The 16,585-nt window shown below is 38.7% G+C and overlaps 1 protein-coding gene across 1 annotated transcript; it reads right to left on the bottom strand.

Annotated features, from left to right (window-relative positions):
* Positions 1-1,389: 1,389 nt before the first annotated feature.
* On the bottom strand, positions 1,390-16,383 carry MINAR2 (membrane integral NOTCH2 associated receptor 2; the record flags this gene model as incomplete). Its single annotated transcript, XM_080920064.1, is given in 5 exon segments — positions 1,390-1,569; positions 7,282-7,506; positions 13,102-13,118; positions 13,121-13,151; positions 16,207-16,383. Coding segments are annotated over 5 exon segments (630 nt in total).
* Between the last annotated feature and the right edge of the window lie 202 nt (positions 16,384-16,585).

The following is a 16,585-nucleotide window of genomic DNA, read 5'->3' as shown; positions in this document are numbered from 1 at the left end:
GGCTGTGTCTAAGGGTGTCCCCAGCTGGAGTGTGCCTGACATCGGAGCACCCCCTCACCCCCATTTCCCTGCCAGTTTTTCTACATTGGACCGGACTAAAAAAACAGGAATAACAAGCCAGACAGCACAATGACCAGGAAGGCACATTTTGCTTTGTACACAATGATTTATTATCCGGTAAACCGTCGTTTTTATAGACTTTACTTCAAGTATTTTTATGAGCAATACAGCGAGATAGTAAGGCGTTATCATAGGGCACAAGAGGACTGCACTCTTTGGGAAGAAGAAAAGCCTTATTTCACACATTACACAGCAGTAGGGGCAGCACTAAGAGCCTTAGACAAGAATGTCTTGGGAGAAGACATACACTTTGGTTCTTTGTATCCTGGGGCTTGTTCCCAGGTATCTGCACCCAGCAGAAGGTTGTCAATACACAAAGAAAATGACATGCCCGTTGAGGGAAAAGCTACAGTTTGGAGCCGACCACTCTCTTCCTCTCTCCATGTCTTATGGAGTCCTTAAGCCAGCTCCCTCACTGACAACCTTTTGTTCAGGCCTAACTGTCATTCGGGTGGATATTCAGGGCTGGCAACATTCCTGGACTCTTTCCAGTGCCCCACCCCCCCATTTCTGGTAAACGTGTACCCACTGCCACTAGAGGTCACACTTGCCAGCTTCTATCAATGCACAAACACGACTGGATATAATGTGATTGATTACACGGCTGTGGCCGACCAAGTTTATTTTTGCTAAACTGGCAACAACAACTTGGGTCACCATGAAGGATTACTGGGGAATGTAGCATAGGTCTGAGCAGTGTCTCCCTCCTTTAATTTAAGCGGAGATAAAGGAAGGTAAAACAGATCTAAACTAAGGGATAGCTCAGAAAGTCACCCTAGTGGTTGGGCAGATAGGCTGCAGCTTCACCACTGCCAGGAGGAGGAGTGAGGAGGAGTAGTGAGGAGGAGAAGGAAGAGGAGGAGGAGGAGGAGGAGGAGGAGGAGGAGGAGGAGGAGGAGGAGGAGGAGGAGGAGGAGGAGGAGTGAGGAATGATATGAAAACCTGGTAAGCAAGGAGACAAGCAGCTGCCAACACTAGATGCAGTCTGCTCTCTACCTAAAAGCTGGATTATGATTGTATGGAGTGACTTTTGTTCTTGTGAGCCTCTGAAATACCTGCTTCACAAGGGACGAACCCAGACAGGAATAGCGCACAGGCTTCATAGAACAAAGCAGAGAGGCCAAAGTAACACAAGTAACGCTCACATTCTAAATGGCAGTGGTGTTTGGTCACATAGTCAGCAACACAGACATTCACAACACACAGACAGACTTTCCTGCAAATATTTAGAAGGCGGTTTAGAACTTTAAAGATGGAGTTGCAATTTTCTTAAGAGAATACAGCGCTGAGAGTCACTATGGTAACTAGGATGGAGGCCACAAGGAGCAAAATCAGACCCATGTGACATAATTTTGACCGCTTGTTGCGTTTCTTCTTCTTTTTCAGCAAAGTGTCAAAGCCTGGAGTGTACATGTCCCCCAACCAAAAGCGCAGGTCATTAGGGTTTTCCTAAAAGAAAAATATAACACAGAAAACATCACTGATCGGTGACCAGTCAGCATTAGAGATGGAGATTTGAGAACAAGATGATGTCAGAGGTCCTGAGGCCTCCGTAGTCACACTATTTCAGGTAAGGCTTAAGTTTCAAAGTTTAGACACTAGGCTTATTATCTGTAACTGCCTCAAATATACTCCCACAGCCTGGCTGATCACTGATACCTAGAGGAAATTTGTCTGTCTGTATCAGCATTTGTTAGGTCACCTGCACAATCATGATATCAAATTGTTCACACTTCCAAGTCAGACATAACAGGATCATCTCTTACCCAACTATGTGTTTATAGCATCTTATAAATGATGGCTACAAATCAATTGAGTTATTTTTAAGTCAGCTTGCTCTCAAGTGCCCAACGGGCCACCTATAAATGCTACTATTTTATATGCTAAATTTGATAAAAAAAAAATATTCCCTCTTATTTCTAACTAGTTTGGTGCAAAGTCTCTGTGTCTTGTCAGGGAATGCATTCTCATATCCTATGCTTACAAAGAGTGACTGGTTTCATGTACCAGCTGTAGGCCTCATTTTTTCCTTGCCTAGATGTTTTAAAGGACTTGAAACAGACCGTCAGCCTCAACACCTTCAGTGGACTTATGTCAGTGAGTGGGGTCACAAACCAGCCTCCTTCAGCTAACAGCCTCTAGCTCACTGAAATAACTTCAGAGTCAGTGCCAGGAGAGGCGTGCCCATGCCTGTAAGGAGCAGGGCCGCATTCGGCAATGGTGATTCCCCAATGTGAAGGTCTAAGCGGATTTAAACCACCTACTTAGCAGGGTTTCAGAAATTGCAATGGCATTTAAAAGATGTCAGCAGAAGAATGTCAACTTCAAAATGATCTTCCATAGTATCCTGCTTGGTTTTCATCTTGTTTGTGTCCTAATCAGAGTCCTGCATTTTCAACTTTCAGTGTTTTCACTTTTTTTCACCAGTGGCTTCCTTAATAAGGACAATCCCCTCTTAAAACATGACTTTGGCTTGCACTGGTAATTCATGTAACATTTCCTTTATCTGTTGTGACCTACTGCTCTTAACAATTTAGAAAAACAGGAATGCATGATCGTAGTCAGTATGAAGATTAGAAAATTGTGGGATGAGCACCCATATTCATAAAAAAAAACCCTACTAAAACTCAAACCATACATTGTACTACACACAATGATAGTGGAAGATTTCAACACCCCACTCTCATCAATGGACAGATCATGGAAGCAGAAAGTGAACGAGGATGCAGTGAAACAAGCAGAGGTTACGAACCAATGGGAATTAACAGAAATCTACAGAACATTTCATCCTAAAACAAGAGAATACACCTTCTTCTCAACACCTCACATCACCTTCTCCAAAACTGATCATATAGTTGGTCACAAAACAAGCCTCAACAGATATAAGAAGATTGAAATATTCCCATGCATCCTATCAGATCACCATGGACTAAGGCTTGTCTTTAATAGCAACAAAGACAACAAAAGGCCCATATACACGTGGAAGTTGGACAATACTCTACTCAATGGTAGCATGGTCAAAGAAGAAATAAAGATGACATGATAGTATACTTCAGTGACCCCAAAAATTCTACCAGAGAACTCTTACAGCTGATAAACAACTTCAGCAAAGTGGCTGAATATAAAATTAACTCAAACAAATCAGTATCCTTCCTCTACTCAAAGGACAAACATGTAGAGAAAGAAATTATGGAAAAGATACCATTCACAATAGTCATAAACTATATGAAACACCTTGGTGTGACTCTAACTAAGCAAGTGAAGGACCTGTGTAACAAGAACTTCAAATCTCTGAAGAAGGAAATTAAAGAAGATCTCAGAATATGGAAATATATCCCATGCTCATGGATTGGAAGGATCAACATTGTAAAAATGGCCATCTTACCAACAGCAATCTACAGATTCAATGCAATCCCCATCAAAATTCCAACTCAGTTCTTCATAGAGTTTGAAAGAGCAATTTGCAAATTAATTTGGAATAACAAAAAACCTAGAATATCATAATCTATTCTCAACAACAAGAAACTATCTGTGGGAATCACCATCCCTGACCTCAAGCTATATTACAAAGCAATGTGTTAAAAACTGCATGGTACTGGTACAGAGATAAGCAGGTAGATCAGTAAAACAGAATAGAAAATCCAGAAATGAACTCTCACACATATGGTCACTTGATCTTTGACAAGGGAGCTGAAAACATTCAATGAAAAAAGGACAGCCTCTTCAACAAATGATGTTGGCTCAACTGGCACTCAGTATGCAGAAGAATGAAAATAGACCCTTTCTTATCCCCTTGTACAAAGCTCAAGTGCAAGTGGATCAAAGATCGCCACATTAAACCAGGTACACTGAAACTATTAGAAGAGAAAGTAGGGAAAACCATAGAACACATAGGCACAGGGGAAATTTTTCTGAACAGAACACCAATGGCTCATGCTCTAAGACCAAGGATCAAGAAATGGGACTTAATAAGATTGCAAAGTTTCTGTAAGGCTAAGGACACTATCAAGAAAACAAAATGGCAGCCAACAGACTGGGAAAAGATCTTTACCAACCCCACATCTCATGGAGGTCTAATATCCAATATATACAAAGAATTCAAGAAATTAGATGCCAGAGAATCAAACAATCCTATTAAGAAATGGGATACAAAGCTAAACAAAAAAGTCTCAATTGAGGAGTATCAAAGGGCTAAGAAGCATCTAAGGAAGTGCTCGACATCCCTAGTCATCAGGGAAATGCAAATCAAAACAACCCTGAGATTCTACCTCACACCAGTCAGAATGGCTAAGATCAAAATCTCAGATGACAGCAGATGCTGGTGAGGATGCAGAGAAAGCAGAACACTCCTCCATTGTTGTTGGGGTTGTAAGCTGTTACAAACACTCTGGAAATTAGTCTGGCGGTTCCTCAGAAAATTGGACATATTCCTACCTGAAGACCCAGTTATTCTACTTCTGAGCCTATACCCCAGAGATGATCTAACATACAATAAGGACACATGCTCCACCATGTTCATAGCAGTCCTATTTATAATATCCAGTAGCTGGAAAGAACCCAGATGTCCTTCGGTAGATGAATGGATACAAAAATTGTGGTATATTTACACAATGGAATACTATTCAGCTATCAGAAACAATGACTTTATAAAATTCTTAAGAAAATGGATGCATCTAGAGAATATTATCCTGAGTGAGATAACCCAGTCACAAAAGAACAGACATAATATTCAGTCACTGATAACTGGATACTAGCCTCAGAAAGCTCTGAATACCCAAAAAACAACTAACAGGCCATATGAAGCTCAAAAACAAGGGGGGGGGGGCAAAAAGTAAAAACTTCAGTCCTTCTTAGAAAAAAAAATGAGTGTATAGCACCCTCTCAGAGTATGGTACACCTAGATTTTAAATCATTAATAATTCAAGAGCTAAGAATATAGCCTTGTGGCAACTTTTGGTATTCAAAAATTATGTTTAATCTATGCACACCAAGAAAACTTTGACTGTTCCCATGTTACATTTTGTTCTACATGTACTTTATGCTTATGGTAACTAGTAAGATTTCAATGCATACTATCAAACGTTTAAAAGAATCAAGTACTGACAAAAATATATTCATATCTTTTTTTTGCCAAAATGCTTTTAAAAACCTGTACATGTATGTCTCTCTTTTTAAATAAAGTTGTAAGAAAAAAAATACAAAAAAAAAAAAAAAAGAAAAGAAAATTGTAGGACTAGAGTTGTGACTCTCCAGCTAAAAGCAATGGCTGCTCTCCTAGACAACCCAGACCCAGATTTGATTCCTAGCATCCACTTTGGTCATTTACATTTATGGTGACATGTAACTCAGTCTCAGGAGGACTTAACATTCCCTTGTGTCCTCCGAGGCCACTGCATGCACGGGGTGCGTGGACACACGTGCAGGCAAAGCACCCAGACAGGTAAAATAAAGGTTATTTTTTTTAAGTTTATACATTTATATGAGGAGCCCTCTCTGCTATTTATGAGACAAGGACAGAAATACTGACAAAAGTAGTTGATGTCAAGGAACATCAAAGAAAGTTCTGCCAAGGGCAGGATGCATGGCTTCCAGAGGATCCTTGTGGAAATTACTTGTGAGAAGGTGCATGAAGAGGCCAGAGCACAGGATGTCCCGAGACTGTAACTGCTGTAAGAAATATGTGCACGCGCTGAGGATCAGCTATGCGAGGGACCACCCGTCTCAGTAACACAGCATATCCATGCAATTTCTCTTTGATCTTGTACATTTAACGTGGAAGAAAAACTTTCTAATTACCAATGATCTTGAACGGTCTAAGTCAGAGATCCAAACTTAAAAAAAAAAAAAAAAAAAAAAAAAAAAAAACAACTTGAGAAAACTTTGATTTTTTTTAAAGTAAAATTATAGTCAGGTAGTCAGGTAAGCTTTTTTTTTTTTTTTTTTTTTTTTTTTTTTTTTTTTTTTTTTTTTTTTTTTTTTTTTTTTGTCAGATGGGTTTGCGTGAAGACAAGGACATAGCATTTGTCTCCACAGACTCCCCGTCATCCCTGCACACAGCAAGGACAAGAGAACAGGCCTTGGCTTGTGCTCAGCACTAAGTGGCTGTGTGTGAAATCAATCAATGCATTTTTACTCAACAATAGGCTTAATGATTTGAAGCCTTTGGTAAGAAACATGAGATTAAAGTAAAACAAAGAAGACAGAAAGAATGGCATTGTTGTCTTTTGGAAACATCTCAGAAAGGAACAGAAGAGGGGATGCCTCCAAGCTGGGGGATTAACGGCTGTCAGGGATTCTAGGCCATAAAGTATTTCAAGGAACACACACTCCAGGTTTTAAAACTTGTGTGCAGGATATAAACATCTATGGTATTGTTCCCATAAAAAAATGTGATTCACTTTAGGTGGTTAAGGTATAAACCTGGACCAGACACACATTTTTAAATGAAGGGTATTTGGGAGATATCAGCCCCTTTCTGGCCTAAGACAGGTGGAGGCAAGCCAAGGCTGGACAGGAATTTATTCCTTTCAAACAAGCGAAGAGCCGTTCTGGTTTTCCAGGTATTTGAGTCTTCTGTGTGGGTGCTATCAGAGGGTGAGAAGAAAAAGTGGGGGGAAGAAAAAGCATGAGCTGGGTGAGTGAGTTCATGGTCTACTTTTCCTCATTGAAATGTTTTGTATTCTTTGGAGACACAAGAAAAATGGCCAAGATGTAAACTTAAACCATTTGATGGACTTGAAATGTTAATAAAATGATCATTGTTAAGAGTTTCCTTGGACAGTGCCTAAGTTCTGATCATTTCATAAGAGGTTTGAGAAAAAAATGTAGAGTAAGACTTATTCCTAAGTGGTAATGAGTATAAACAGATTATAAGCTAGAAAAATGACCTTATGAATTAATTAAAAAATAACTATCTGCCCAGGAGACATTTGATCACTGTTACTTCGTCTTTTTCCTCTCTACACAGGCGCCATTGGCTTGTGCAAAGTGCAAAACAAATGTGCAACCCTCATAATGGCTGGGGAAAAATAATTTCAAGGACGAAAATGGTCTGGAGATTGTGTGTTTGGGAAGGGATTTCTGTCACTCCACCACATCTTTCTAAGCTCAGGTCACCTGATATACCTCATCAGTTGGAGACCATTCTTAGTACACACACACCTTCAGATGTCCAGAGAGATTCGTGTGCACAGAATGCTTGTCATACTCCTCAATGGTCCATGATGGATTCTTTTTCCTTTCTTCCATAGCTTCTTCCAAACTTACATCACCATACAACGGGTTGTTCTTCATAACTGAAGACATGGGTGCTGGCGGGCTCTCGGGGAGGACTGGGTTCTCCCCGCCAAATCCCTGGATTCGCTGAGTACCAATGTTCTTTTCTCTCTGTTGGGAGATTAGAAAACGAAGCTTCTGAGATAAGATGAGCTTGCTGGTGACAGTGAGTTCAAAGTGGCAGAAATCTGCATCTGAAAATCTTTTGGTTGTGTCTCAACCCCAATAGATAAAGCAATGAATTAGGAAACAACTCCTGGATCTACCTCACTCTAGAACCCTTCTCTTCTTTTAAGTTACAGTGTTGATTTTAATATCTATTTTCCTGCTATTTTCCAGTCACAAAGAGAGAATTGCATTCTTCCACTCACCCAGTAGAATTCTGAAGGAAGCCAGATTTCCAGCTCTCGTGCATTAAGAGTTTATTCTATGCCTTTCTCTGTGTTACAAGATTCGTTAAATTTTAAATCCAGTAAAATTAAGATTAAAATCATTTTCAAAGACGACAAGAGGGCTCAGTAGGTAAAGGAGCTTTCTGCCAACCTGCCAGCCTGGATTTGATCACCAGATGCTCAGTACAAGAAGAGAAAGAAATCGCAAAGCTGCCAATGCCTTTTTTCTTACCTCTACACACACAAGTCCTGGCAAGCACATGAACACATACATACAAACACACACACACACACACACACACACACACACACACATACACACACACACACATTAAAAATAAAACTTTTAAAATATCATTACATATCTATGTCTTCACTTGTTATAAATATATCATTAGCTTCTCTATCATAGAGTTGGGGGGGGGGTGTTGAAACTCCATAGTTTCTTCTCCCAAATTGAAACGGTCCACGCTAAACAAAGATGAAGGGTTCATTAAATGTGGGGAGCTAATAATGCATCTTACAAAGTGCAGGAAACACAATTAGAGACATATGAATAAGAATTGTGTGTTTAACAAACCCTGGTCATACATAGATGGCCTTAGCATCTCTTAGGACATGGAAGTCGCATTAAATGTGTAGTCAAATAAACTAGAATTGTAGACTGGCATTACATGACATGTCATTCTGAAATAATTGGTAAATAAAGGGAAAACTGATTTTGATAACACCACTTCTGTTCTCCTAGGTGTTGGGTTTCTTTGACTTCTAAAAATACTAGTTTTATGTGTATTAGTGTTTTCCTGCATCTGTCTATGTGTATCACATGTGGACCTGGTGCCAAGCAGGGCCAGAGAAAAAGTCAGATCCCCTGGAATGTGAGCTCCAGACACTGTGGATACTGAGAATCCACCCGGGGTCCACTGGAAGAACAGCAAGTGAGCTTAACTACTGAGTCATCTCTTGAAACCCTTCTGTGACTTTCTAATAAATCTATTTGTCACATGTCTAGAGATCATTCTGGAGACCCTCTCTGACTTTAATTTGATTTTTGCATGCTAGAAAACAACTTATAGTTTAAAATGCTAAGTTTTATAATGAAATGATAAATTTTATCTTAACATTTAGCTTAAAGATGAATAGATTTATAAGTGTTGTTCTTAATTAAATAAAAACATTTTGACAAGAGTCTCACATAATTATGACGGTTTTCTTGAAGTCTTGGAAGCTTTGATCATTTTTGAAGCTGGCTAACCCTTCTGACATGAACAAATGCTTTGTTGGATTCTTTTCCTCCTAGACTGCTCCTTGAATGTAAATATAAAGGTTTGATAAATGTGGAAAATAAAATGTGTGGCTCAGTAAAAGTATACATAAACTATATATATATGTAGATTTAGAAGAATTAATATATGAAGGTATCAAAACAGAGGTATATTCTAAAGTGAGATGTAAGCCTAATTTCTAGGCCATTTCCTTAAAAAATGTAAATGTTTTCCTGAAATGTGGTCTTCACAGCATTCTAATATCTGAAGAACACACCAAAGAAAACCTAATATTGAGGTTTATTGCTAAGAAAACCATTGTTTAAATAATTTATATCTTAATAAATGATTCAGGAATGATTTGATAGGATTACTGGGACAAGGCTCAGAGACCAAGCACAGGCTTAGATTACTGGAAATTGTGGGCTTCATCCCTGAGATAGACAAACAGATAATAATTAGTATAGAATGGGAGAATGAAAATAAATGCTAGTTTTGAGGCTGGAGACATTGTTCACTGCCGGAAGGCTTACCCAGTAAGAGTGAGTCTTCAGGTCCAAATAGCAGGTTTACAAAAATTAAAAATATATAGATATGCTATGGGTCATTTGTATTTTACTATATTTTTTCCAATAGGTTTAATGAAATAAGGAACATATATGTAAGTCCAAATTTCCATGCTACATTTTAGGTGACATACTAAGAAAAAAATTCAGTAGCATCTGCATGATTTTAATCAACTAGACTGTAGAATGAATTTCATTTAAGATACTTATTTAAGGAAGTAACACTTCAAAGTTCAGTTAGACTTTTACTATTCGGCTGAACTTTGTCAATTCATTTTTATTCATTTCAATTCGAATACTCTAAGGTACAGGTAAAATGCCTCATACTTAAAGACCTAGAAGACATATTTCGTCAAACAAAATCTAAAGGAGAGCATCTAATAGATCATTTATACAAGAACTTCTATCTACGATTAGACATCAAGAGCAAGTAAAGTTGGTGAATGCCAGGGAGATGAAGCTAAAAGCATGCTGAAGAATAGAAGGAAATGAATAATATGGAAGACTATAACAATTTGAGTTTTAAAGTGAACTAGAGACTTAAACAGTAATAAGCTTAACACAGTTGTCAATTAAGAAACTAACAGAATACCCAAGATACTGTCCGCAGAACTGTCGCGAGGACCCTCCAGAATGTACCAGAGACCCTCCCCTTTGAAGGTGAGACCCTAGATGAAAAGCTCTACAATGGGGAGAGAAATTCTATAGAGCCCACCTCCAACAGAAAGTCAGGGCATCAAGTAAAGGATAGGTTGGGATACCAAAGTCAAAACTCTGACCCATAATTGTTCCTGTCAGAAAGAACTGCAGGGATGGAAATGGGGGAAGAGTCCAAGGAAAAGAAGGTTCACAGACAGGCTCAAAGGGGGAATCCAGTTCAAGGAGAGGCCCTAAGGCCCGACTCTATTACTGAGGCTATGAAATGCTCACAAAAACCGACCTATCATGGCTGCCGTTTGAAAGATCCAACAAGCAGCTGAAAGAGTCAGATGCAGATATTTGCACCGAACCAATGGACAGAAGATGCTGATCCCTGTCGTTGAATTAAGGAAAAGCTGAAAGAAGATGAGGAGGAGGGCAACCCCATAGGAGGACCAGCAGTCTCGATTAACCTGGATCCCAACACTGCCCCACCCCAACTCTAGACTGAATTATGGGAACATGGCCCTGAGCTCACATTTTCATGTGAATGATGCAGAATTAAATTCAGATAAAAGATTCATGGGGGGGGGATTTTACCCTTTGCACCATATCTGTGTCTCCTGATAATGGAAGCTTGGAGACAGTTATTCAAGTTGTACAGTGAAAAATCATTTGAGATAAATGCTACTTATAGTAATCTGGGAGGTAATTAATTATTACTAAGTATAAAAGATACTTGTGGTAAGCCTGGGAATTTACATAGTCATATATAAAAGAGTGGGAAATCTGACAGGATGTTTGAAAATGTGGGAGGAGAGTCTAATAATGTGGTCTTTCCTAGTGAAATATATGTAGACCCTAAACATTGAGATGTAAAATTATTTCGAAACAAAAAAACGTGGTAAAGATGAGCAAAATTTCTCACCTGCATAAAGCAACTGAAGGCAAATACTATGTTAAGGACACGGTTTTATAAGTCCCATTAAGCCAGACATTGGAGAAATGGAGGCAGAAAAGCCAGTTTCCAAAGCCAGTTTGAGATCCATGCCTTTAAAGAAGCTTTAGGGATATTTTATGTGAGGAAGAACTATCTGAGGCTAAATAAAAAGGACTATATTAACAAAGATGAGAACCCGAGGTTTTAAATAGAAAATAAAATCATTGCCTACAACTCCAGCCATTTAGACAAAAAAATTGAGGATGACCACAGAAACAACTTACCCAAGATTGAAAAAATAGTACAGGTCTCCAAATTCCCATGAATAAGCGTAACATAAGCTCTAGACCCTCCCAAGAGACGAGGCTGTGCAGAGAGAGATTAGGGGATCCTCAAAGAGCAGACATGGTTCTAACCCTGCCCTACCTCCAGGGGAAGGGTCTGCAAAGCACTCCCAGAGAGCTCAGAATGATTTGTAATAGTGATTTTGCTGCTGCTTAGAAAAGAGAAAAGTTGTCTAACAGTTCTGCTTGTATACTGGGGAGTTTGTAGATTGGTTTGCAGGAGCTCCTGCTGAACATGAGCATTAGACAGAATCTATCTGATAGATGATAGATTGATGCTCAGCTGTCAATTCTGTAGGTAGAGCAACTGTTAAAAGAATGTAAACCATATGTATAGACACATATGTAATGTATTTGAAGTGTCTTATCTTAAATATAGCGACTCTCTATTTTAAGGTAGCTTGACACACACCATGCCCATTTCCTCTTCAATGACACACAAGAGTTGGGTTGAAATTCAAGCTTAATTACTAACCTCCCCAATAGTACATGTGTCTTCCTCTCTGTCTTCTTGGTAGGCAGACATAATGCAGATTCTGATATTGTAGAAAGGACCTCCAAACAAAGAGTTCGAATTCTGCCTCTCAGGATGTGTATAGCAGCAATACACCAAGGGTGCACATGTGTTGTACACCTATTGCATTACTAGATTTTGGTATGTTTGCTTCTGCAACATAAAATAGCTATCTACTGCAGCATATATAATTTAATGTAATATAATAATATAACATAATATCACAATATAAATAACAAAATAGAACTAAAAGAGGAAGCTTTAATAGCTACAAAGGTTTTGAATAAAAGCAGCATCACTGGCAAAGTATAATAAATATAAAACATTATGTAGGTTATAAAATTATTGTGACAATAATATTTAAAGTAATTATTATAATTGCATTATCCATATAAAATATTCCTAAGGATAAAGACAATTTGTATGAGAAAATTAACAAATCCAATCAATTGACATCAACATCTGAAAGTAAACCATTTTATGAGTATCTTCAAAACAATGATAGTACAATATATTCTAAAGAAAAGTACATAATGTAGTTATTGATCTAAAAATCAACAAAAACATATCTCAAATAAAAATTGTGCAAATATTTAGACTACATTTTAAATAAAAAGCAATGGAAGTGTTTTAAACTATGACACAGTGAAAATAAAATATGTGGTATTACAAAATGGAAGACTGAATGTCAAATGTATTTATACACACTTACATACATACACATACATAAACATACACACATCATATAGACATTTACATACATGCAAGCACATATACACAAATTCATAGACACAGACTTAAAAGCATGTAAACCTACATACACACACACACACATATATATCTAATGTCATATACATACATATACACATATGCACAGATGAACACATATACTTATGTATGTATACAGATGAACACAGAGAGAGACATATGTGGATGCTGATCTTTAAGGAAAAGAGTGGTGGAGGACAGAAAGCAGTGATGGATGTAGGTTAGGACAGGAAACCAGTGAATGAGCCTGTCTAGAAATAAGGAAACCCACTTCTCACCGCTGGCTTTTCACTCAGCTCACAGATTTCCTCTGAGAAGCCCCAGGGTTCTGAAATCAATGTGAAAGAAGTCAGAAATAGAAAAAAAAAACAAAGCAAACAACAACAACAAAACACACAAAACAAAAACAAGCAAACCCCCTACTTTGACTAGACTCAGAACTCCAGCTGCACATCACATCAGAATAACCAGTTCCTATTGTGGCATCTTTAAACGTATCACTTAATTAAAGTGAGTTTGAGCTCTCTCTCTCTCTCTCTCTCTCTCTCTCTCTCTCTCTCTCTCTCTCTCTCTCTCTCTCCCTATCTATCTATCTATATATCTATCTATCTCTATCTCTCTCTGTCTGTCTGTGTGTCTGTGTGTGTGCATATGTGTGTGTGCCCACCCATGTGCATATGTGGCACTTTCCCATTGGTAGATAGTTTACTAGCAGGCATGAACCCTGGATTCTATTTCTAGAGCTTCTAAAACCAGGTGTGGTGGCACATGCCTGCAATTCCAGCCCCCAGGGAATGACCAAGGAGGATGGAACATATATTTAAGGACACTTTTGGCCACATATTGAGCTTGAGGCCAGCCTGGGCTACATAAAATTCTGCCTCAAATCCAACCCACAATTTGTGAAAGTAAGTAACAATATTATCTGTTAATTTTTCAAATCCTAAACTATCTTTTCTCTTTGAAGAAGGAAAAAGAAGAAGAAGAAGAAAAAGAAGAAGAAGAAGAAGAAGAAGAAGAAGAAGAAGAAGAAGAAGAAGAAGAAGAAGAAGAAGAAGAAGAAGAAGAAGAAGAAGAAGAAGAAGAAGAAGAAGACAATAACAATTATGGTGACTAGACTACAAATGCACAGGTACCCTGAATCCCTGGTCCTCTTGATCCTACCTAGTGAGTGTTGGGATTACAGATGTAAATCACACATGTTTTATGCAGTACCAGGAAAAGGGCAGGGCTTCCTGCATGCTGGGCCAGGCCAGTATTCTATCAAATGAAATACAGCAAGCACTCTAATCCCTGGCCTAGCATTTCTGGTTCTACTTCTTAAACTGTTGTATTGTCCTTTCCTTATAAATTATTTGTTCTTGGTTTTTAAGAAACCAGAGACTCTTGCACTAATTTCACAAGTGATCAGACTGAGGTCTGGGCTGGTCAAGGTCAGTGAGAGATGAATCTCAAATTTTCTTCCTGGAGATTGAACCTAAATGATTAATTTAAAAAAAAAGTAGTTTTGAAGCACATAATACATGAGAATGGTATTTGCATACTCTCCCCATTTGCTTAATCTCCCTAAATGGGGAGGAATTCAATACAGGAATATTTGACACCTCCTCTTCATCTGTGCTTAACACCCCATTCAATATTTCTAATATATGGAAGGTATTTTTTAAGACTTTATGTTCCCATTTTACATTTATTTACTTTTCACTCAATGAGTCTGTCCATCTTGATTTCTAGATCCAGTCAGCAGGTTGCTAGTGATTGTGCAATCACATGCCTTCACTCGTGGTTCGATCCACACTTACTAATTTCCTAAATTTGCACATGTCTACCCCCATGCCTTTCCACCATCCATTCCTTCCACCATCCATTACAGTAAAATGCCTTTCATTTTACTTGTCATTTTCTTTGAGGGTAAAAGATAGTTTATTTGAGGTTTATCTTTGTTCCTCAAATAATTACGTAGGCCCAATGGGGTCTATATTAAAAGATGCCTGTTAGAGATTTGCATCTCCTCAGCTTATGAGTTTTAGTTGTGAAACTGCAAATGTAGGCAGCAGATAAACCACAGCCCCAAACAAAAGCTGCAGGAAGACTGACGTGTCACTGTGCTTCCCACAATCTATTGGCTGTGTGACCTGACAATATACTTCATAGACAAGATGGAAGAGGAACAAGATATTCTCAAATTATTTCTAGTTCTTTTGTTCTGTAACATAAACAATGAGATAAAAGAGGAGCTTTATTTCATTTAACCAAACACAACACATAACAATGATAAATGGGTATGCATGGGAAGCCACAAGGCTTCAAGAATTACGAATATCGGATATAAAACAAAAAAAAAAAAAATCAGTTATAACAAGCTGATGACTTCCAATAGCAATAAATTGAACCCTTTATAAAACAGAGACAACTTACATAATCATTTGAGTGTCTCTGACTCTGAATGATCTCATGACATATGTCCCAAGGAGCCTACAAACACACCACAAAGCAGTCACTGTACACCATGACTCCTGAGCGGCAACTGTTCTTAAAAGCAAACAAATTTCTGTCCAGGGAATTTAAATACTCCAAAGGATTTAATGACTTCCAGGGGCTTATAGGTCAGTTACTTCAGTCCTGAAATAAAGAGCTCTTTCCTCTTTCTACACTGGAGTAGCCCTCAATGCCCCGCCCTGTTAGCCTTCACATCTTAAAACAAGATTATCCCTGTTAGATTAGTTGTGCCTCAGCAGGGGCCTTTGTGTTGATCTTAGCAGATGGAATTCATCAGTTTTATTCTTTTAGGAAAGAACAGGACCAAAACAGGACCATAGATTGCAAGGTCTTATTCCTGTGGCTGGTTCATGCAGACACCTGTGGAAAAGGCACATCTAAGCTGAGAGCTTCCACTTCCCAAGATGGAGACGGGCCAGTCTTTCCTGTCACGCACTATCCTTTTGCTCCTTTGTATCAAAGGAAAAGGAATCTAAAAGAGCAAAAGCAAGGCTCAGGCTTTCTCAGAGGTAGATATACCCTTTCCCTGAAAACATTTGACATTTTATGTATAGATCACACCAACAGGCAGGATAAGTATATTTATTCCCCCTGAAGCTTATTTGAAAATGTAACTGTTAGTTTACAATGTTCTGAAGGGAAAGAGTAAATGAGACTTACACTAATATGAAAGAAAAACAGGCAGAGAAGCCAGGGATTGGGGGGGATGAGCACACAGAAGAATTCACACATCCACTGCAGAGCTTACAGGAAGGGATGAGGAGGAATAGGCAGCTTTTCTGTATCCCCCAACTCCACCCTCCTTCTTCACACGAATGAGAAAATATCATATAGTGAAAAAGAAACATGCCCCCACCCTTTATTTTTATGCCCTTAGATCTTACCTGTGAATAGACAAGGTTTTGCCAGTGTTGTATAGCAGGATAATTTCCACCCGGAAATCTCGCGAGGCTAGCCTGCAGAAAGGTTGAGCTCCTCATTAAAGACTTCACGTCAAGCTGCAGGAATTTGTCAGGATGGTTGTTATTGGGCAAAACAGAAAGATCCATGTCCCCTTTCATCTACAGTGGAAACAAAGCAAGCTAAGCTGCCCCTGTCACGCGCCTCCATAATTAATGAGTCTGAAGATGTTCTTTCTGGCTGGGCTGGCATCTGAAACCAGGTTTCTCCGCTGCACACAAAAGCCACTTTCTAAAGGCCACGCCAGCACACAGAAACAAAACAACAAAGCAGCCCTCCCTCCTACCTTACCACACACACACA

This window comes from Micromys minutus (assembly GCF_963924665.1).
Source record: "Micromys minutus genome assembly, chromosome: 8".
Lineage (NCBI taxonomy): Eukaryota > Metazoa > Chordata > Mammalia > Rodentia > Muridae > Micromys > Micromys minutus.
This window is presented reverse-complemented; position numbering and strand designations above follow the sequence as displayed.